Genomic DNA, 21,970 nt, shown 5'->3' with positions numbered 1-21,970 from the left:
CTGACAGGGGAAGAGCAGAGACAGGATGAAGCCTGGAGCAGCATCCAGCATCCCCTCACTACATCAGTTAATGCCAAGGCAGCCCCCCCCCAAGCCAACTTTGCCAGCACCTGACAGAAAATCCATAGCTGGGCTCCATAATAAGGGCGTTAAGAAGCAGTTTCGTGAGCCTGTGAGTGATGCTGGCTTTCCTCCCAACCTGGCTCCTGTGATCGGCTGAACGCATTGACCAAAGATGTGCTGTGGGGCACTTAGACACGCTGTTCCCTGTGCAGATTGTATGGTGTCTAGGTAAGACACCTTGGAGCACCCACAAACCGCCCCCATCCAAAAGGTTAATTCTGTAAAACGTGTAGGAACCTAACTGCCTTTGAGAGCTCTACCCCTTTATCTGAAGAAATGGGCTCTGCAGCTGAACGCAGTGGCAGAAGGAGCATTTCCCCTGCTTACAAAATCAGGCTAAGGTTCTTATTGATTTATTCCTTTTTTATACTGTATGGAAACGTTTCACTGTCTCACTGGGAAATTTAGGGCTAGAAAAGTTCACAGGGAGGTGCGTGCTTTATGTACTCAGCCCAGGGAAGTGGTGGAGTCACCATCCCTGGAGGTCTTTAAAAGACGTTTAGATGTAGAGCTTAGGGATATGGTTTAGTGGGGACTGTTAGCGTTAGGTCAGAGGTTGAACTCGATGATCTTGAGGTCTCTTCCAACCTAGAAATTCTGTGATTCTGTGATTCTGTTATTGTCTGAAATAGCTATTGCAAGCGCTGTGGCTGCTGCAGGAAGTACTCAGTGAGAGGCCACACACACAGCCACAGACATCGCAAGAAATATTTTATTCCTCCTACGATCCCTGCGAGGCTCCGGCAGGGAAACGGCGACCGGGACGCCCCCAGCCCTCCCTCACGGCGCGCGGCCGCCATCTTGTGGCGAGAAGGAGAGAGAGCGCGCGCGCCGGGCGGGGGGGCGTGGCCACCGGCATGAGGGGGGCGTGGCCACGAGCGGGGCGGGCGCGGCCCCCGGGCGGCGGAAGGGCGAGGGGCGAGGCCGTCGCCGGCGGCGAATCACGGCCGGGGCGGGCGCGGCGCGGTGACGTCACAATGGCTATGGTGGCTGCGCAGTGACACGTCTCCTTGCGGCGGGAGGAGAGGGAGAGAGAGGGGGAGAGGGAGAGGAGAGGAGAGGAGAGCGGCGGGGAGCGCGCGCGCGCACGCGGCGCGTGCCCGGCGCCGTCGGCGGGAGCGCGCGCGGCGCTGCCCCCCCCTCAGCTTCGAGGCGGTTGAGGGCGAGGCCGGGCCGGGCCCGGTGGCGGCGGCGGCGGTGTCGCTGCCGCCGTCGTCGTCGTCGTCGTTGTCGTTATGGCGGGGCAGCAGTTCCAGTACGACGACAGCGGCAACACCTTCTTCTACTTCCTCACCAGCTTCGTGGGGCTCATCGTCATCCCCGCCACCTACTACCTGTGGCCCCGCGACCAGCACGCCGGTGAGGGGATGGGGGTGGGGGGTGGGGGCTCTGTGAGGCGTTAACCCCCGTTAACGCCGGTGAGGGGGGGGGGGTGTGGGCCCTGTATCCCGCTCTCCTGGTTGTTTTATTTATTTATTTATTTTTCCTACCGTTGTGTGGTGTTTTTAAAAGGCTCCCGCAGCTCGCTTCGGGCGGCTTTTAGGCACAAAGGGAGGGCCCAACAAAGAGATCCCCTTCCATTGCTTCCTCGGAAGGGGTGTGTAGGAGAAATGAACCCCAAAAGTAAGGTGGTTTGGGTGCTGGCTCGTTGCTGGGGTCCTGCCTCTGCCCCCTGGTTGGGCACCTGTTGGGGAGCCAGCCCTGTCTGTGGGAAAACAAGGCTTCCTTGCCTTGATTTGTGCTGGAAACCAACTGCTGCCAAATGCTGCAGGCATATTGTGGCCTCTCGGTTGCTCCTGAGGAGCAGGAGATCGAAGGTCTGCTTCTGGGTCTGCTCCCCCAAATGCAATACTTCTGTTTAATTATCGTCCTGGTGAAGGGCAGGAGGCAATGGGACGGAAAACCATCTCTCTTTGGTGATGGTGTGCTCGCTCCATGGTTTTTAGCAGCTGCTGCTGCTGGGGAGAGCTGCTTGGACGTAGCGAAGGTGCTGCACAGAGTGGCACGGCCGGCGGTGACACTACTGCTGGCTCCTCTGCTTCAGGGGACGGGCAGCAGCACCAGCCTCCATAGAAATGTTGCCAGACACAGGACCGCTTTCCTAGCGTTGTGTTTGATCCTCATGTATAAAGTTATCCCTACAAAATCCCAGAAAATGGGAACGTAAACTTGGAATACGGCTTTGTACCCAATTTCCAGTTAGGTCTGCTGTTAAATCTGACTTGTTTTCTCCCCTCTGGCCAGCGTTGTCTTGCATGTGCGTGGAGAGCCGACCGCGCATCCTCCTGCAGTTAGCCCTGGCTCCTCGCGAAGCTGTAGCAGAGCGCTCTCTGAAAACACAAGATAAATTTCTTGTTGGTACAGAAATGAGTCAACTAAGTGAAAATCACCAGCCGTGGTAATGAGTGGAAATGAAGGAATGATTTCTGCCTCGTAATTGTCTTAATGGGCTTTAAGATGTGAGCATGGTCCAATTTTTAGCGTATGGCTTCATCCTGTGCCTACGCTCTCCTGCAACAGTTGCGTTTTGTTCCGCGTGGCTCTTTCTGCACAGAAAGTTGGTGTTGTGCAAGATCCCGTCCGGGGCTCCTGGGGCCCTCTCCTGCTTTGTTGGGTTGGTCTCGGTGTGTGCGTACAGCTCGCGTGCCTGGTTCCCGGCAAAATCCCCTGAAAAGGCTTCGCACGGCTCTGTGTGTGTTCAGCCACACCTGTTGCAGCACTGGAAGGGGATACCAGGAATAAATTAAAAGCTTACGATGGTGCAAAATGTTGGTTGTTTAGCTGTGATTTCTTGTTTCCAGAATAACACACAAAACCAAAACACATGTAATTTGGAAGCGAAGAGATCCCATCAGGGTGAACTTAGAAGGAAATCACACAGCTGGCCTCCTCACTTCAAGACCTTTTTGCAAAAAAAAGTTCCTTAAACACAGAATAGGTTTCTTTTGGGGGTAAAAACTAGGTAAGATTGCTTCAGCTGCTGATGGGCCTTTGATTTGTGGGAGCAAACCAGAGCTGGGGAGAAGTAAGAGTGAAACGTTTATGGTGTGGAGGTCAAGCCTTCAGTGCCCGCTGTTTCATCCCACAGATGCACTGCCGTGGATTGCAGATGAGTGATTCCCAGCTGGCTCCAGGTGATGGTTAGCATCACAAGGCTGGGAACTGCTGATCTCCCCCAGCATCTTTGTGTTTGCTCAGTGCTGTGGTTTTGTAGTAAATGCTGACAGAGTAAGTGAAAGGGGGGGGGGGAAAATCAAATGCTTTTTTGCCCTAGTGAAGGCTGGAAAGTAGGAGTATATTATCTCTATTGCCTCATCGCGTAGAGAAAACTCAAAATGTGTTACCTAATCACAACTTTACAGTAGGATAGTGGTTTTTGGCAAGCTGTTAAGATTCTGATCTTTGTTCTTTTTGGAGTAAACTTCTGAAATGTCATTTCGGTGCTCCCCTCTTGAAGAAGAGTGTGACTTCTTGCGTCTCTCACAGACCGGGTAGAACTTGACCCGCTTTGATTTCATAGTTTTCTGAGCCTGTTTTATCAAGGCACTGCAAGAGTCCGTCTGAAGTGTTGCTGCAGCCTGCAGTCGGGATCAATATTTCTTTTTTTTTTTTTTTTGGGGGGGGGGGAAGGGGAGGGTTGTTGCTGTCCTTTGGCCGTCACAGAATGCACTACCCCATAACTTCATTACCTCGGCTTTGATAAACCAAACAAGCAGGTAATTGACTTTGTAAAGCGTATTTGTCCCGATGACTTTATCTTCCCGGTGTTCATTGTGAAGCTAATAAGGCTGCTGTAAAAGGTTAATTGTTTGGCTTTGCAGCTTGGGCTCTAGTTTCCTAACAGCAGGGTAACTTCAGGGGAGCGCTGCTCTGACAGCAGACAACTTGTGCTTCTCCCGGTGTGCCAAGCAGAGCACCTGATCGCTGTGCTGGAAGAAACTCCATTGAGCTGAAGCTGATTTTTGACTTTTTCCCCCCTTGCATTACTTTTTATGAGTATTGGCTTCTGGATAGGGTTGGTTCATGGATGTCTGTGCTGGCACGGGGTGGGAATGGTGCAGCTAAAAGCCTGGGCGGGCACCACGGATGATTTTGGGGATGGTGCTGGCTTCAGGAGACGGCAGCACTGCTGTGATGTTTAGCATTGACTCATATCTTTAAAACAAATGCATGTGTATGTTTGAAAACACCCAGCTCGTGCTTTTTGTGGATTACCTCTGTTTTGGGTAAATATTGGTATAGCTTTAGCATAATTACTGTGAGTAAAACTGTTGCAAGGACTGCTCTTGACTTGGAACCAAATCTGCTGTTGCTAAAAAATTATTCTGGTCCAAATTCACTTCTTAGCCGAGGAGATGTTTTCTGAGACGAGCGTTTTAAAGTTGTTTTTCAAAAGTTTCATCTTGAGGGCTGAAGAAATGATGTTTATTCAGAGCAGTTAGGGACGGATCAGTGCCTTCCAGAGCATCTGCGTGTTGCTGGAATTGCTTTGAATCGGTTTAATTGTAAGGTGGCGTGGATCTAACAGCAGCAGCGGCCAGGAAGGAAATGGAGAGCGAGAGGTGAGTGAATGTAGTCGGATAATGCGTCAGTTGTTGCACAATGCCGACGTGTTTGCTGAACTTGGTGTGCTGCTTGGCTTACACCTGCGCTGCTGAATCGAGGCAGGCAATTACGAAACCCTGCTGAAACAGGTAGGGGTCAGCTGCGATGCATTTTGTGGTTCCTTAACTGCACGTACCTGGGGAGGCTCGTCATTCTGTCCAATTTTTGAGCTGAGTTAGGTATGCATTAAAGAAATTATCCTGCTGTAGAGCACCGGTTATTCACAAAGTGTTACAAAGCTGCTGGGAAGGATAAAGGTCCCTATCCCAAGCCTCTAAGTAAAGGACGAAGTAAAGAGAGAGAGATCTTTGTAGGCAGTACTTGGTACAAGAGTTCAAAGCCTTGAGTGAAAGTCCTGAGGAAGTCCTCCCATGCAGGCTTACTGTGTGTGGAACTTCTCTGCATGCCTTCCCACTGTACTGCTTATTCCCAGGTATGTTTTTGATATGTTTGTATTTTATTTTTAGCCTCAAGGCTCTCTTCGGAGGTCTGTGTTAATCCCCTACTCTAAGATGGAAGTAGAGAAGCGGAGGGAGGCTGCAGTTCCTTGTCTCTTTAAGGACAAACAGTGAGTCTGCAACTTGGGTTTGTCTCGAGCCCACGTAGGGAATGCAGGCAGCGTTCCTTCTGTTTGATTTGTAACAGGGGTAATGAGCACTTGCACCTAGCAGCAGCTGTGGGAGGGGATCTCAGCCCTCCCTGATACTGCTGCTTCTGTTCCAGGGTAGCGCTCCGTGCTGCTCCTAATCTCCCAGAAAGATAAAATAAAAACAAAGTTGGTTGGAGCGGGTTGGCTGTGACCCCCATCCCTGCTCACAGCTCCCTGAAATCTCATTAACCTTCCCTCAGAAGGATTTTTCAGTCAGTGAAACTCAGTTACATGTTTAAGAACGGTTATTACATACAAATTGATTTTTTTTTTCCAGTATTGAGGGATTGAGTGTGCTGTGGTTAAGTTTAAACTATTTCAAGTTCAGAAAAATACAGCTTATTAAGTGACTGTTATGAGGGAGAATAGAGCGTGATGGTGACAATTAATGTTTTGTTAATTTTTACTGTGCCACAGTTTGGAAGCAGGAGTGTTTTTTCAGAAACATTATAAGAAAGGGCAAGCATCATGAGATGGCATTGGTAATGCCTGGCAAGTATCTCACAAAATACATTTTAAAACAAAGCTTTTGGACAGAGTTATCTGAACTGCTCTTTTATTTGGAGGAGAAAATAAAAGGCACGTCTTTTCATAGAAGTTTTTTGAATTACTGTAATTTTATTGTGAGCATTGTAACCTCCTAGCAGTAAAATAAAATTAATAACCCTGTGTTGGAAATTAGTTGAGTGGCTTCGAGACTGTCCAGAGCACTTCATTGTAACAAACTTTTTCTTGCAATATGAAGCTATTACAAGAGCTTTATCTCTTGTGTGTATGTGAAAATAAAGCTGTTTCTATTTTTTTTTTTTTTTTAATTAAACCCGTGGAATGCAAGCCTATGGAAACAGTGTGGTAAAAGTGACATTATGTACCTTGCTGTTCGTGTTCTGTTTTCAGCAGGGATGTTTGCCTGCTCACGTAGACCCTACTGAGCTACAGGGATGTACAGGCGATGTGTGGGAGAATTCGGGTTAGTGCCGTTCAACCTGATGGATCGAACGTTAACATATCATGGTTTAGTTACAGCTTCGTGAGCAGTTAAAGCACTCTTGCAGCAGGGGCAGGAGCTTGAGAGAGGAACAGGATAGAAGACACAGAGTGGGGTCATCACAGACTGCAAGGTGAGGGGTTAGGGCTGCTGGTGGTGGTTCTTTCAAGTCATGCTGGTGAAGAAGGTGCAGTTCTGCTTAGATTTGAACAAGCATAGACCAGGGCTGCCTTGTCCTGTGTTCCCGCTGCCTTCTGCTGAGGGAGCTCGGCTGGAAGCCACCTCACACGCGTGTGCCTCCATCCAAAAACAAGGGAGGCTGTGCTGGTTGGACCATATCAGGATTAGACAGTGCCTGAAGCAGGCCCTTCATTTCCTTCCACAGCAGCAAGATTTCACAGAATCACAGAATTTCTAGGTTGGAAGAGACCTCAAGATCATCGAGTCCAACCTCTGACCTAACGCTAGCAGTCCCCACTAAACCATATCCCTAAGCTCTACATCTAAACGTCTTTTGAAGACTTCCAGGGATGGTGACTCCACCACTTCCCTGGGCAGCCTGTTCCAATGCCTCACAACCCTTTCAGTGAAGAAGTTCTTCCTAACATCTAACCTAAAACTCCCCTGGCTCAACTTAAGCCCATTCCCCCTCGTCCTGTCACCAGGCACGTGGGAGAACAGACCAACCCCCACCTCGCTACAGCCTCCCTTGAGGTACCCATAGAGAGCGATAAGGTCGCCCCTGAGCCTCCTCTTCTCCAGGCTGAACAAGCCCAGCTCCCTCAGCCGCTCCTCGTAGGACTTGTTCTCCAGGCCCCTCACCAGCTTCGTCGCCCTTCTCTGCACCCACTCGAGCACCTCGATGTCCTTCTTGTAGCGAGGGGCCCAAAACTGAACACAGTACTCAAGGTGCGGCCTCACCAGAGCTGAGTACAGGGGGACGATCACCTCCCTAGCCCTGCTGGTCACGCTGTTCCTGATACAAGCCAGGATGCCGTTGGCCTTCTTGGCCACCTGAGCACACTGCTGGCTCATATTCAGCCGACTATCAACCATCACTCCCAGGTCCTTCTCTGCCTGGCAGCTCTCCAGCCACTCATCTCCCAGCCTGTAGCTCTGCTTGGGGTTATTGCACCCCAGGTGCAGGACCCAGCACTTGGCCTTGTTAAACTTCATGCAGTTGACCTCAGCCCATCGGTGCAGCCTATCCAGATCCTCCTGCAGAGCCTTCCTACCCTCAAGCAGATCGACACACGCACCTAACTTGGTGTCATCTGCGAACTTACTGAGGGTGCACTCGATGCCCTCGTCCAGATCATCGATGAAGATATTAAAGAGGACCGGCCCCAGCACCGAGCCCTGGGGGACGCCACTAGTGACTGGCCTCCAACTGGACTTGGCTCCATTCACCACGACTCTTTGGGCCCGGCTATCCAGCCAGTTTCTAACCCAACGAAGCGTGCGCCAGTCCAAGCCAAGAGTAGCCAGTTTCTTGAGGAGACTGCTGTGGGAAACGGTGTCAAAAGCCTTGCTGAAGTCAAGGTAGACCACATCCACAGCCTTTCCCTCGTCCACCCAGCGCGTCACTTTGTCATAGAAGGAGATCAGGTTCGTCAAGCAGGACCTGCCTTTCATAAACCCATGCAGACTGGGCCTGATCACCTGCTTGCCCTGCAAGTGCTGTGTGATGACTCTCAGGAGGATCTGCTCCATGAGCTTCCCTGGCACTGAGGTCAGACTGACAGGCCTGTAGTTTCCTGGGTCTGCCCTCTGGCCCTTCTTGTAGATGGGCGTCACGTTTGCTAGCCGCCAGTCAGCTGGGACCTCCCCCAATCGCCAGGACTGCTGATAAATGATGGACAGTGGCTTGGCCAGCTCCTCTGCCAGTTCTCTCAGTACCCTCGGGTGATTTCTGCCCTCACCGTTTTTTAAATGATCATACGATTTAGAAGACTGAAGAAGTGCTTTCAGATTTTCACCTTTACTTAACATTTCCCTTGTACAGAAAATTACTTCTAAGAATTGTAAATAGAAATATGTTGGTGATGACGCATTTCAGACTCAAAAGGTGCCTTTACCTTGGTCGGCTGGTTCAACTATTTGAAAATAGCATAGTTGCTCACAACAATAAAGTGTGAATAGTGCCTAGAGAATATGCAGGGGTTTTATCCTCACTTGTTTAGTTCTTGTGCATCCTTACAGAAGTTGTTATAGATGTAGATGCGTCCCTGTTGTGTTACCTTGGATGTCTCCCAAGGGTACCAGGACCCTGATGCAGGCTGCAGGTGTGACCGACCAGGTATTCCACTGGTTCAGAGGCTTCTTGGCTGATGGCCCTCCTCAGTTTAGTTCAGCTGGATTTTGAGTCTGAGAGACCAAAGAGAGCAGAGAACGAAGGAGAGGCTGAAAGGGAGTGAAAGGTAACCAAGTTGTCTCTCTCTTTTTTTTTTTTTTTTTTCCACTTAGTGAATTCACTTAGTGAATTGCACAGTTGAATTAGCGAAGCGTAGAAATAGTTAATGTTGCTCCTTACTTAACTTCGCCAGTTTTCTAACATCTGCTGTATTTTTCCTGATAACTTTTTTTTTTTACAGGGATAAGTATATTCATGTCTAATTATGAATTCCTGTTGTTGTTATGATTACAGTTTTTCCCCTAAACTACTGTACAAATTGTAAAGGGAAACAGTTCTAAGGATCTCTATCGCATTCTTGTTCGTGTTGCTTCCATCATGCTTTTTGTAGTACTGAAAATAATGCATCAGTTACAGCTCTAATTATTTTTTGTGAGCTATATTATCTCAACTTTTATGGTCTTTTTCAAAAAGCTATTACCGTATCAGTGTAAAAAAAATAAAAATACATGGCTGAAGGGTATTTTTAAACATCTTTTTTATTGTTTCCTCTCACTAATGAAAAAAAAATACCTTTTTTTTGTCCTCTGCAGGAGCACTGTGACTTCTGCAAAGGCTTGCCAAAAAGTTCAAATATCAACATCAATAGAAACAAAAGAGCAGACATACTGGGTCAGGTCTGATGTCATCCTGACATGATATGGCAAATGAGTATATGCCTTAATGATAAGACAAGCATAGATTGTGCTTCTTTTGCATATTTTTCCAGTTGCCAGTGGTTTTCAGTTCAGTGACTTCTTCAACATAGCATCCTATGGCAAGGAGTTCACCAGCTCTGCTAACCATAATACATAATCACCTTTGTTTTATATCTGTTTCTGATTTTTTTTTAATTTATTTTTTCCTCCTTGGTTGTTGAGCTGGAGGAGGCAGTAAACATTGTCATATCTGTCCTGTCACTTAGGTATTTCACAACCTTCTGTTACCTCTCTTTGCACTTCTCTCTCTCTTCCAGGGTAAAGATTTGTGGCTTGTATTTTGGCTGTAAATCTTACCGTAGTTTCGATGGCGCTTGTTGACCTTAATTGAATGTTTCCTAGTTGTCCCTGTCTGGTAGGCGGGGGCCAGGACTGTGTATCATACTTAAGGTTGTATATGCCCTAAGCTTACGTGGTGAAATAACAATATTTCCTTTGTTTACCCATAACTCAACATTTGCTTTGCTTTTTATCAATAATAAGTGTTCAGCCGACATTGTCATAGAACTGTTTCTCACAATAATAGAGACGTAGTGCTCAGCTTTCATATCCGTATGAAGCTAGGATAGTCCCCAGTGCTCTTTTTCATGTCCTGAATTTCTCGAGTCACTCTGTTGTCCACTTGATATTCACAGCTCTTCAGGATGCCCTTGCTACCCATTCAGAAACTTTATTTTACTTCTCATTCCATTACTCAAGTTGCTTATTAGTGAAACTTTGGTATCACACTTCAAACACTGACTCTTACAGATCGCTTGGTGATTTTTTTTTCCACTGTGAGATCTGTCTGTTCCCTCTGCCTTCTAGCCGCGTACTTAGTTTTGCAATATTTAAGTGGCTTTTCTAAAAGATTTGTAAGTGGAACTTTTCAAAAACTTTTTGGAAACGATAAACTGTATTGCTAGGATCTCCTTTCATATATTTACTTTCTTTAGAGGGCTCAGGTTTGTAAAGTTCAATTTCCCTTCACGAAAGTCTCACTGATTATCCGTGGCTGTATGGTACTTATCTGTCCTTTTTTATAGGTTATTGGAGGTATGCTTCGGAATAAAACTGAATACAGGTGTCTTAGTGGTTGGTGGTGTTCTGAATGACTTGCCTGCATCTGTTGTGGAATGGCTGTGTTCTGTTTTCCTCAGAGGTCCCCCACATCAATTTGGTAAAGTAAAACTAATAATTCAGGAGTGTTGGGCTCCAAGATTTTCACATCCTATTGATTTCATCTAAAATTAACTGTGATTTGTTGTGGGTGTCATTCTGTATTAAAATGGCTAGGTTTTGACTTTTCTCAGCCTCCTGTTGCAGGCTTGCTGATACAGCTCTAGGTATGGCCCCACTGTAAGCTTGATCATTTAGGTGATGTAGATTAAGAGGTTAGTATAGTTAGTCATACTAGTTTTGTCAGCACAATTGAGAAGGTTCAGCTACCTTTTGTCCCGTTTACCCTTAATCTCATTGCTGCCAAACATGCTCTGGAAGTTGGGCTTGCTACTGAGGACTTGGACAGGCCTTTGTTGGTTGTGAACTGCCTGGGGTTTTAAAGGTTAAGAACAAGATGTTACTCAAAGCCTTCTGGTATTTTGATTACTTCTATGAATATTTACTGGACAGGAGCAATCTCTTTGGAAAACAAGTAGGATTAGATTATTCAGCTGTAAACATTTCAGTGAAGAGGCTGACATGGACGTGACGTCTTTATGGATCAACTTGGGGTAACAAGGGCAATTCTCACAATAATAGGTGTTAAAACTAGAGCATCTATTTAGTTCATTGAATTTTTTTGCTTATGTTATCAGTTCAAAGTCTTTCACCAGTGTTTTATTATGTGACTTACCTCCTTGAAACATGACTTCCAGTTTAAAAAAAAAAAATCTTAAAAATTTTAAAAAACTAATATTCATCACCTGTTACTTGAGAAGCAGTTCTGTAATGTAACAAAGTAAATTTGTTCAGAGGTCCCCAGTTCAAGACTTCAGTAAATGAGTTGTCTGTAACGTTGTTTAATTTTCCTGATTGCATAAACTCTTAAGACGTCAGCCTTTGCATGAGTGCATGCATGCATAGCTTGCATTAAGGGCTGGTGAGTAACTGGTGAAAGGAAACAGTAACTTCTTAGTGCACAATCTACAGGATGAAAATTATCAAGCAGCAAACTCAGAAGCTCTCAGAGCAGTGTTTATGCCCAGCCCTGTTACTCTCCAGATTTACTGGAACAGGTCTAATTCCTTGAAGCTCCATACACTTGGTGCATAACCTTGACTCAAGACTTGTATGCTACGTGCATTACATGGATCTCTGTGATGGGTGCAAACTTCTGACGTAGGGATAGGGAGGGGACAACATGCTGAATATAGTGAACATTTTGTGAAAATGTCTTTAAAGTGGTCATGGCACTTTGTAGGCTGCTAAAACTGTCACTCTGTGCTCTTTATTGAAAGGAGTCTTTTCTTGTGCAACCAAGCAGTGTGCTCCTTCAGGTAAATTCTCGGTATTTGGTGTGCAGGATGGTTTTATGGATCTGGTCATGTTGCTTTTTTTCTTGAATGTCTGCTGGAGCTGTATTTTAAACTTCTTGCCTCTGCTTTTCTGACTAGCCTGAAGGTATAAAGGGCATAGGAGGCTTGGACTTCCTTCTCTTCTTCCTGCTGATTGAGGTAGAATGATGGGAAACCTTCTGTTCAGTCTGCTTATTAGCTTTTTGATAGTTTTTGGTTGTCTTAAAAATTGTCAATTCTCGAAGTTATTTGCTCTGCATACAAAATAAGACTATTGGCATTAGTACGTGTGGTATTTTTCCCTAAAAACTAAGCTGTGTTTGTTGCAGCTGAGGCAAGTTTCTGACGGTTAAAACTTCTCTTGTTTACAATTCCAGATGTGTGTTCATCCCTCTCTTCCAGATCTGCACATCTCTAATAAATGTATAACCTTGTCTGATTCCCCAAGAGGACATAGAAGAAGATGAGAAAAATCTCCCTGAAGTATTCTTTAAGCTCGCTTGTTGGAGCCCACAGAACCTTAGACAAAAAGGTTGGGCCTAAAAAAGTGTAATTTGTCAAGCTTGTCTACAGATAAAATGGAGCCTCCTGTATTTTCAAAAGCAATTAAATAAAACTTTTCAAGCACTTTAAATAGTGGAACAGTGAAGACCGCTTCTGCTCCTTCTGTCCTCTTTTGAAGGGAGTAAGATGGGAATTACTTGTGAAGGCTGAGGGGAGGGGAGTGTGTGTGCCAGAAAGGAAGGCTTTTGGGTATGGGTGAGCATCAAAAATGTGCAACCAAGTCGAGCATGGCTGAGTTTTGGCCACCAATGATGTGTAAGCTGTGGAAGGTGTGAATCCAGCCCGTGGGCAGCTTCATTCTGTGTCTGGGTGCCCTGTGCTCCTCGCCCTGCCTCTGATGGGTGAGTGGGATAGGTGCTGGGACTGACACGAGACCTTTCATTTTCCCCTGTCAACTCTGACACGGGGACAGGTAACAGTACCTTGGTACATGGGTTATTGTTGGTGAGATGAGTTCAAAAGCTCATGGATGCATTACGCCTTTGCTTTTCAAGGCTCCCTAATACCTATTTTAGGAGAAATGCACTGTTGTTAGGGATTTTACCCATCAAATGAGAAGTCACTGATCAGAGGAAACTCATGTTTCCCCACTTGTCTCCCTATAATCCCATCTCAAAGGGCAGTGTGTGAAGGGCTCTTAGGCTTCAATGCGGAGCCATGATCTGGAGTGAGAAGAAGCAGAGCTTTTGTCTGCTTTTCAGACCCTGAACCTTTTTCCCTGACAGAGCAAGGATTCCAGAGCTGAGATCCAAATGTGGTACAATTCCTATTGTATGCTGCTCAGGGTAAAGCTTTGCAAGGAATTTATTTATTGGGTAAAAATAAAGGGTATTCCTGCATGCTCGGGGTCTGCAGGGGCACATGCCAGTTCTGTGGCAAGGCAAATCCACTTGTGTGAAAGAGGGATCCTTGGAAGAGGAAGGCAAAACAAAAACCTGGACCTGATTTATCCACAGCTCGCTCATTAGGAATATATTGCTGCTTTTGTTAGGCACAGTAATTATCTGCTATTCAGGCTCTAGCTAGGCTTTCTGTTTTTTTTTCTCGTGCAACCAATTTCTTCCCAACAAGACTTGGTGCAATCTCACAGGTTATCCCTAAATAAATAGGAAGTCTTTTTTTCCTGTGTACAGCACACATCTTTCCTACTCAGGGTGATGTTTCACCGGGAGCTTTCTGCCTAAACCAGGACGGATGCTGTCTATTTTCTCTTCCTCCTCCCAAGGTTTTGAATTCCACAAGTTAATGTGTTAACGATGAATTATGACAGAAGGGAGTGCCTGGGGGTAGTTCCAAATAATGTGAATAGTCTGGACTTCGGCTTCAAATTGAGCAAGTTCTGGTTCTCGTTACCTTCCAGACAGATACCTATAAACAAGCACTCATCTTTCTAATGCCCTGGTACCTTGTGGGGTTGTTAATCAACTGAGACCATTGCAATATGCCAAGATTGGGAAGGAATTCATGATGTAGTTTTGCTCTGATGGAGTTTAATCCATCGTAGTTAGATTTGATCCAGAGTTGTTCCTATCTGTGTGTACAATGCAATCACTGCTTGGCATCACATCTTAATTCTGTGTTCATCTGAAGGGGTCCCCTGCACGGCGTCGCTTTCCCAGAGCATCATTGCCATGGCTCCGTGTCTGACCTGGGTGTCGTGTTTACAGATCCAGAGGGCTTAATTTTTGCTCCTACCGCTCGCCTCGTTTTTCTTTTCCTTGATGCTGTTCACAAAATAGCACTCCTGCAGCTGTGACTGGAAAGTTGCTCCCAAACCTCAGCTCTCAGGTTGCTGCAAAACACCTTTAGTTTCTAGCCTCATTTTCTCTGTGGTCAGTTTTTATTTGACCCAGTGCCAGCTCTAATTTACCTTTTATAACTTCTTCCTTCTTTTTTTCTTTTCCCTTCCTATTTGTTTTGTCTTCCCCCGTGGGCCTTTTGTAAGCTTTTTGGCACGGTAAGGCGAAGGGTGTTGGCTGTGGTTGCAGGGAGGATGCAGACAGGGAAGAAAGGAGAGGATCAGCTGGCACTCGTCAGGGCTGGCCAGCAGGCAGATGTGGGAACTGGGGCACTGTGTCACAGCACGGCACAGATCTTTAAAGACAGGGCAGAGCATCTTGTTAAAAGCCTCCTAGCAGAAACACTGGGAGTCATATCCTCTGAGGCTTTGCTTTATGGGATTAAGGAAAGCAAGCTCTCTTCGTCACCCCTAGGTCCCCTCCGCGTTCTCTTAGCCACTTTCTGTTTCTCCCAGGGCACTGCTAATCCATTTTCACGTTATTTCTAGGGATTTCTCCGAGCAACACAGTCAGTTTAGGGCAGCTACCGAGCAGCAGCGCCCCTCAGCTGTGCTGCAGAAATGCCTGCGGGGCTGTGCTGTGGGTTGGGTCGGGGAGCTGATCTCATCTGATCGGCTTGAATCGAGCAGTTGGCTGCATCTGGCTTCAGCCCAGCACAAGCTTACAGGTAATGTTTGAAGTGAGAGGCTTGTACCAGCACGTCTTGCTTTAGGAGGCTGATACCCGATTTGTTCAAGCATCATAGGTGACTTTAATAAAAACAGTGCTGTGGCTCATAGCTGGCACTGCCTGTTTGAAATCCCCAGGTTGTTTTCCTCCCTGTTTCTGTAGCAGGGCTCTGTAGTCCCCATTACTGAACTGAATTGTCTGGCCAGTCTTTAATGCAGTCATCTAATGATACACCAGATCTATGTGCTGGCAGCGTCCCTTAGCTTTGCATTTAAAAGAAGAAAAGTTTAACTTTTAGAAACAATACACTCATGTCTGGTTGTGGCAAATTTAGTTCTGAACAGTAGAGGTCTCTCACAATTTTTTTCTTAAAAAGAAAAGTAAAATCCGAAGACAAATTACTGAATTAGTTTGCATTCTTCCCTTAGGGAGCAGGTGTTGCATTTTAACCTTGTTTTCATTGCCTTCTGAATCGTCACAGTGCCTTACACAACAGGGAGGTGAAACTGGGTGGGCAGTTGCTGAGCCAAATACTCACCATATCTTTTTTTTTTTTTTTTTTTTTTTTTTTTTTTTTTTTTTTTTTTTAGAAATCTCACATTTAATACCTATTTTAAGTATGTGACCAGTCCTTGCAGATCAGGAAAACTTCAAAGTATCTGTGCAGTTTACCTATTACACAAAAATGTGAGACGAGGTTGGAAGCTTATTTTGAAGCCCTGCAAGACTCGGATCAGAGACGGGGGATTGAATTATCCTCTCTCGTCTCTGTCTCAGGGATGATAGGACAACTAAATTAATCTTCAGAAGGAATCCCATAAAGCTGTTTAGCATCATATTGAGTTTCTGGGAAGACAGGCTCTGTAGAATTAAGGAGTTCAGGAGAAGTTGATAACATTTGTGTGGTTCAGCATCACCGTGTGCTGCTTTGACTTTCTTTGTCTGCTTTACTCGTTTGTAGCTGATCAGGTGTTGTCCATGCTCACGCTCTCTTTCTGCCAAATCAGCCAGAGTTTAAAACATTATCCTGTGCTCATGTCTGATCCAGCTTTAGTTTGAATTTGTGGTTGATCTGATGGTATTGGTGTTTGTGATGGTGTTTCTCTGGCCTCAGACAGTTTGGTGGCTGCGCGTTAAAGTTTCCAGATAATTCATTTGGCTTGTGTGCTTACAGATGCTCGTAGATTGCTGTGCTGTCGCTGTTACTGTGATAGATTACTGTAATCACACACAGACAAACTCAGAATAAATAAACGGAGGTGGTCATTGTCTTCCACCGCCTCCTTTTAGAAATCTGCCAAAAGAAAATGTTTCCATGTATCATAACCAATATCTTAGCTAAGATGAGGCCATCACTTTGTTAAAAGTAGTGTTCAGATTTAAGGCTGATTTAGGATGTGGCTGATGTGACTTAGGATGGTGGCTTTCACACCACTTTTTTCGTGGTGTGAAAGTCTACTTTGACCAAAGCTAGCCTGGTGTTGCTGAACACAGAAATACACCTAAAGTTCTGTCAATGGGAATTGCTTCCATGCCTTGTCGCGGTGCTGACAATGTATATGTCACTAGAAATGCAAAATTGTTTCCAGCTCCATTCTCTCCTGAAAGGAAATGTAAGGAAATCTTGTTGGCTGGCTTGTTTATAACAGATACAGTCTTACTCAGCTACATGGTTTACACAGAAGTTTCAGTTTTTCCTCCCCCTTTCTCCTCAGTAGGAAAAACCTAAATGAAGGCAACTTAGAAAAGGCAAGCATTGCAGAGGAGGAAAATGCATCATAATTAGAATTGAGCAAATAGCTGTTGATCTAGCCTTACTCTTTAGTTGCATAAAAAGTTTTGCGCTATTCTTTTGTACGCAGTAGTTGATGCAGTGAAATGGGAGGCTTGCTGGAGTTGACTATGAAATGGCAGGAGAAAAATTTGCAAATGGCATCAGCAAGCAAAGATGGGGTTCACAAGTGTTGGTTGCTTCATGGCAATGGGAAAATTATAATGGATTCCTTTTGAGGTAGTAAAAAATATTTTGGACTGACTTGTTACACTCATGGGATGTGCACGCTCACAGAAATGGATGAAAAGCATTCTTTCTGCCAGTACTGCTGGTCTTTTTATTAGTCCTCAAACTGGTCTTGCACTGCCTTATCCAGGGTGAAGTGAGCATGTGGGAAGTGCTTTTGTCCCCAAGCCTGTTGGTGTTATAAAGAAGCTTTGGGTGAAGACATGTAGATAAGTGGTTTAACTCTTACTCTGTCCTGTGTGGAGCTGGGAGTTGGAGTCAGTGATCCTTGTGGGTTCCTTCCAACTCAGGATATTCTGTTTTCTAGTTTGCTTTTTGTCAGAGTGATTAATCACAATCCTTCTCATTATTTTTTGCAGAGCAAATTCGATTAAAGAATATAAGAAATGTATATGGAAGATGCTTGTGGTATCGCTTGCGACTGTTAAAACCACAGCAAAACATAATTCCCACTGTAAAGTAAGTATGTTTCGCTTGCATGACTTCCGTTAAAACAATTCCTACACCCTATTTTATAAAGCTATTTTTCTTAATCAAAGCAGCTGGAATTATTTGCACTGTAGTTTTTGTCATAGAAGAGACATTCGCAATTTACTATATTTGAATAATACCTAATAATTCTTATCTAGTAGGGCTTGAAATCAAAATGAATGCTTTATCCTTCATAAAAATGTGTTAAATGAAACCAGTGAACCTCAGCACTAATAAGTATGTAAACAATGCATGCATTTGTTCAAAAAATGCTCTTCCCTCACAGAAATTAGTGGTGCTAGTGATATCTTTTGGTTTAGATATTTGATGTGTAAATATGTATATTCAAATATACAATAGTAATAATTTGTATATTCAAAGCTGAAGAAAAAAGCTGAAAAAAAAGTTGGAAGTCAGGTCAGCTGCCTTATCTGTGCCAAAGGTGGAGTTATAAGTGAAATACTCACACCTGCTTTAAAGAGCTTTTAATATTTCTTGCTGTTTGAATATTTCCTTGTAGACTGATACTTGTAGAGTTATACTAGAGTTATACTAGACTTAATGTACATGTTAAAAATTCTTTCTTCCAAACAGGAAAATAATCCTCCTTGCTGGATGGGCATTATTTTTGTTTCTTGCATACAAGGTTTCCAAAACAGACCGAGAGTATCAAGAATATAACCCGTATGAGGTTCTACATTTGGATCCTGTAAGTAACAGCATCTTTCAGTAGTGTGTGCTACTGCATATTTTGTGTCCAGATGTCAAATCTAAGGCTTATTTTTTTTAACCAAAAGTTAACTCCAGTGAACGCATCTAATGGTTTTGTTCTTTTTTTGGCATCTGAAAATTGTTGCTGTTTGTTGTGAAGTCCATCAGTAGATGTTCTGTGTGTATCTATACTAATGTATGACTTTTGCATCTAACACATTCAACATTCAAATGACTTCCTTAATGCAATGAGGTGGATTTTTCAATAATTTCAAGGCTTACTTTGCTGTTACTTTTCTCCCTTTTTACAGTAAGAAAGATTCTGCCGTGTATGCCCTGTAGAAAATCCTCTCAGTAGCCATTTTCAGGGTGCTGCTGCATAAGCCTTATAAACAAAATGCTGATTAGTTTGTTGTATAGTGATATTTCTCTTGTAAATGGAAGAGTTTGGTGAATGGTATTGGTGATGTGCATTTTGGAGTAGTAAAGGTTACCTTGAGTCTCTGTGAGTAGAGCATTGAAAACCATAAATTCTATGTAGTAATACAAATCAATTAGTTTATTGAACTGAAAAAATATAGCATTGCTATAGAAAGCAGATGTGCAATGCTTTCTTTATATTGAAGCTCTGATTAAAAATGCACGTAAGAAGTGATAAGTCTGGAGGAGACACACAAACCTACTGGGCATGTATTAAACTCCTTGTCTTAACTGCAGTACCTCAAGCAAATTCTCTAGTGATGGTGATTATTTCCTACTCTTTTGAGTATCAACAGAGTCATCTTTTCGGTTCTGAAGCCTGACACCTTACGCTCTCCAGCCTAAGGAACCGCACTCCGAATACAGCTCAGCGCAAGAATAAGGAAGAACTTTGAATGTACCCCTGTTTTGATTACACTTGACACGTATTGTTAGTGTGGGAGAGCTTAATATGAATACGAACGTTTACAAATACAGCTCTTGCAAGTAATGACATGGCTTGTCAGCATCAGGATAGGCATCGCTGGTACTGCTTTCCATGCTAAGAAAGCTGTTGTAGCAGATGCGTAGACCTCAGCCTATTTCTTGCTAGGCTGGTAGAACAAGGCTTGTCTGTCAAGTGCGGAGGCAAGTTATTTAAATTCAGCCTCTGCTCAGTTCTTCTGTGAATTGACTGATTGCTGACTTACCTTTTCTACTGACACACGGGAGCAAGATACATTTTTGCTATTGAATATTATCGGTTGGAACTGTACAGTTTAACTGTTCATATATCTGGGTTAACTTTGGTTAAACAACTCAGGCTAGGGAGTAGGTCACTAGTGGATTTTCTTTTGTTGTCTTTGGAAAATTCCTATGACCCAGAGGGAAAAAAGTGTGTAGGTACTGAATTCTAACCTGATGTTTATTAAGGAAAGTTTGTCAGCGTGCTCAGGACACATGCAAATTAGCCAGGTTGTATTAAAGAAACCAATACAGGAATGCTGAGGGGCCCATAGAAGGAGCGTAAGGACAAGTTGAATTAAAACTAGAGATGTTCCATGGTGGGTGAAGATAAATAGTTGAAGTAGGGGTAGTAGAATCTAAGATTCCAGAGAATGATAGTGTTTGATACTTGTGCTGTCAGAGGATGTCTGTTATATTCCCCTAAAAAACTTCTGCACTGAGCTTAGGTGAAAGTTAACAGCTGCCTTCCGGCACCATTGCAGTGGAACCTTTAAAGTCGCTGCCAGCCCTGTTCACGAATGATACACCTGCTGAAGTGTTGTTAAGTCATGGAAATGTTGTTGCCATTAAAGAAAGGGCAGGAAAAAGAAAAAAAAAAAAAAAACAACTACTACTTTATTTTATTATTTATTTATTTTTTTTCAGAAAAATAATGAAAGAGTTGTAGATGCAAGCATTTGAAAGTTTTGATTCACAATAATTCATTTTCTTTGCGTTCACAGCAAGGCCAAGGTTATTTTTTAATCTTGTATTAGCATACAATGAGGCTTTTCCTCTAAAAGTGAACCACAACATGAACAAAGTCCAGTTAATGCACCTGTACCTTGTTTTATATATCATATCAACACAATAGCTCTTTTTGGAGCACATCACTTACAGTTCATGGATATATAGGGCACTGGGCTGGTATTACCAGTTTATTGAACAAGAGCCCTTACTGCCATTTTGTAGGTGGGATCCAGGGCAGAAAGATCAAGCACAACATTAATAATAATTTCAAATTCCTCAAAGAAGGCAGTCAGGGCCTTAAACTTTACCATAAGCAGGTAATGTAGGAAAGCTCTGTGTTCCAGGCAGGGAGCTGATTGACATGAACTATTCCAGGCTGTTAAGCATTTATATAGGTAAGGTCTAGTCTCTGTAGCCTAGCATTTGAAAATGAAAAGTAAGCAATTAACGATACATGGAAAGCTTATCCTCAGTTTATCTGGCATCACATGCTAGCCTCTGGTAGAGGAAGAAAAACACTGGGATTTATTTATTTTTATGTGCAGGATTCATGTGAGCCATGGAAACCCACCTCTTCCTTCCCAATGAACTGATCTTTTTTGCACTTTCTAGCTTCTGTTGCTCCTCTGTCATTCTTTGTATGGTCTTGAGATGGCTGTTATTACCAGCTCTAATTTATTGTGGATTGAATTCATCCCGGGTGTTAAATAAGGCAGGCATGCTGTTAAAATATAGTGTTGGAAAATGATAGATACTTTACATAAAAAGAGATAAAGTAACACAGTAAACAAAGCCTTAGGGTAGGTTGATTTCTGGCTTAAATGTATTAAACTGTATCATTATTTTAAAGTAACTTCTTGTGTGTTTTCTATATACTTAATGCCAGCCTAATGGACCACCAAGTGTTGAAAAGCCCTGTGGGGTAATGGTTCTGTGAAACTTAGCAGATAACTGAGTAGAAAAAACTTTGTCTGCACTTACATTAGTCAAGAAAATCCACAAAGTTTTAATGAAGTTCACAGTCCAGCCTGAAAGTTGGTGCAGATGGGTGTGGGCTGGTGGCATTTAACGACGTGCTGTAGTAGAATACTTGAGAAAAAGACTAATCCTTAATGTATTCTGTTTATTCAAGAAGTTTGAAATTATTTATGAATAGAATGATTCTGGTCAAAGGCATTCAGAAGTGGCAAGGCAATCCACTGTTCCTAGCGACTGGCAGACTTGTTTCTGCCTAGAAGCTGCAACTGAACATTCATGCTTGATCTATGAACTGTCTGCCTAAATAGAGGACTATTGCAAATGAGAGTTCTTTTGTGTTCTTCATTGTGTTTGGGAAAAGATGAGATTAGTCAAACTGGTGAGAAAACCTTATTTTTTTTTTTCCTATGAATGGACAAACAAGAAATCCATAAGAAAATAATAGCCAACTATCTGAATGTCTTTTTGTTAGACGGTAGTTTCTAACTTGGTTTAAAAGTAAATGGTTACAAAAATGCTGTTAGAAAAATGCTACAATCATGTTTCCATGAGATGCATATGTAGTTTCTTCATCATATGAAGAACATCATTCATATTAGAACATAAATCTTTAAACATGAACAGCTTGGAAAAAATATTGCATAATGTGCTTTGGTATACAGATTATAGAAGGATGGATTTGATTTAAGGTGTTTATAACACAAAACTTTCTCTTTTAAGGGAGCAAGTATATCAGAAATTAAGAAGCAGTACCGTGCACTGTCATTAAAATACCATCCAGATAAAGGAGGAGATGAAGTTATGTTCATGAGGATTGCTAAGGCTTATGCAGCGTAAGTTTCTTTTTTGCCT

The 21,970-nt window shown here is 43.8% G+C and overlaps 1 protein-coding gene across 2 annotated transcripts in view; it reads left to right on the top strand.

Moving 5' to 3' along the window:
* The first annotated feature begins 1,217 nt into the window (after positions 1–1,217).
* SEC63 (SEC63 homolog, protein translocation regulator) overlaps positions 1,218–21,970 on the top strand; it is a 53,705-nt gene continuing 32,952 nt past the window's right edge. The window contains exons 1-5 of one of the 2 annotated variants that reach the window (XM_084513327.1): positions 5,085–5,161; positions 10,502–10,635; positions 17,383–17,482; positions 18,089–18,203; positions 21,839–21,951. In XM_084513327.1, the coding sequence (XP_084369453.1) occupies positions 5,100–5,161; positions 10,502–10,635; positions 17,383–17,482; positions 18,089–18,203; positions 21,839–21,951 (524 nt within the window). In that variant the 5' untranslated portion in view covers positions 5,085–5,099. Of the gene's footprint in view, positions 1,483–5,084; positions 5,162–10,501; positions 10,636–17,382; positions 17,483–18,088; positions 18,204–21,838; positions 21,952–21,970 lie in introns of those variants that run through there. The other variant, XM_084513328.1, reaches the window with a different exon arrangement.

This window comes from Aythya ferina (assembly GCF_964211825.1).
Source record: "Aythya ferina genome assembly, chromosome: 3".
Taxonomy (NCBI): Eukaryota; Metazoa; Chordata; class Aves; order Anseriformes; family Anatidae; genus Aythya; species Aythya ferina.
Note: the sequence above shows the minus strand (reverse complement) of the source record. Positions and strands in the feature narration are given on the sequence as shown.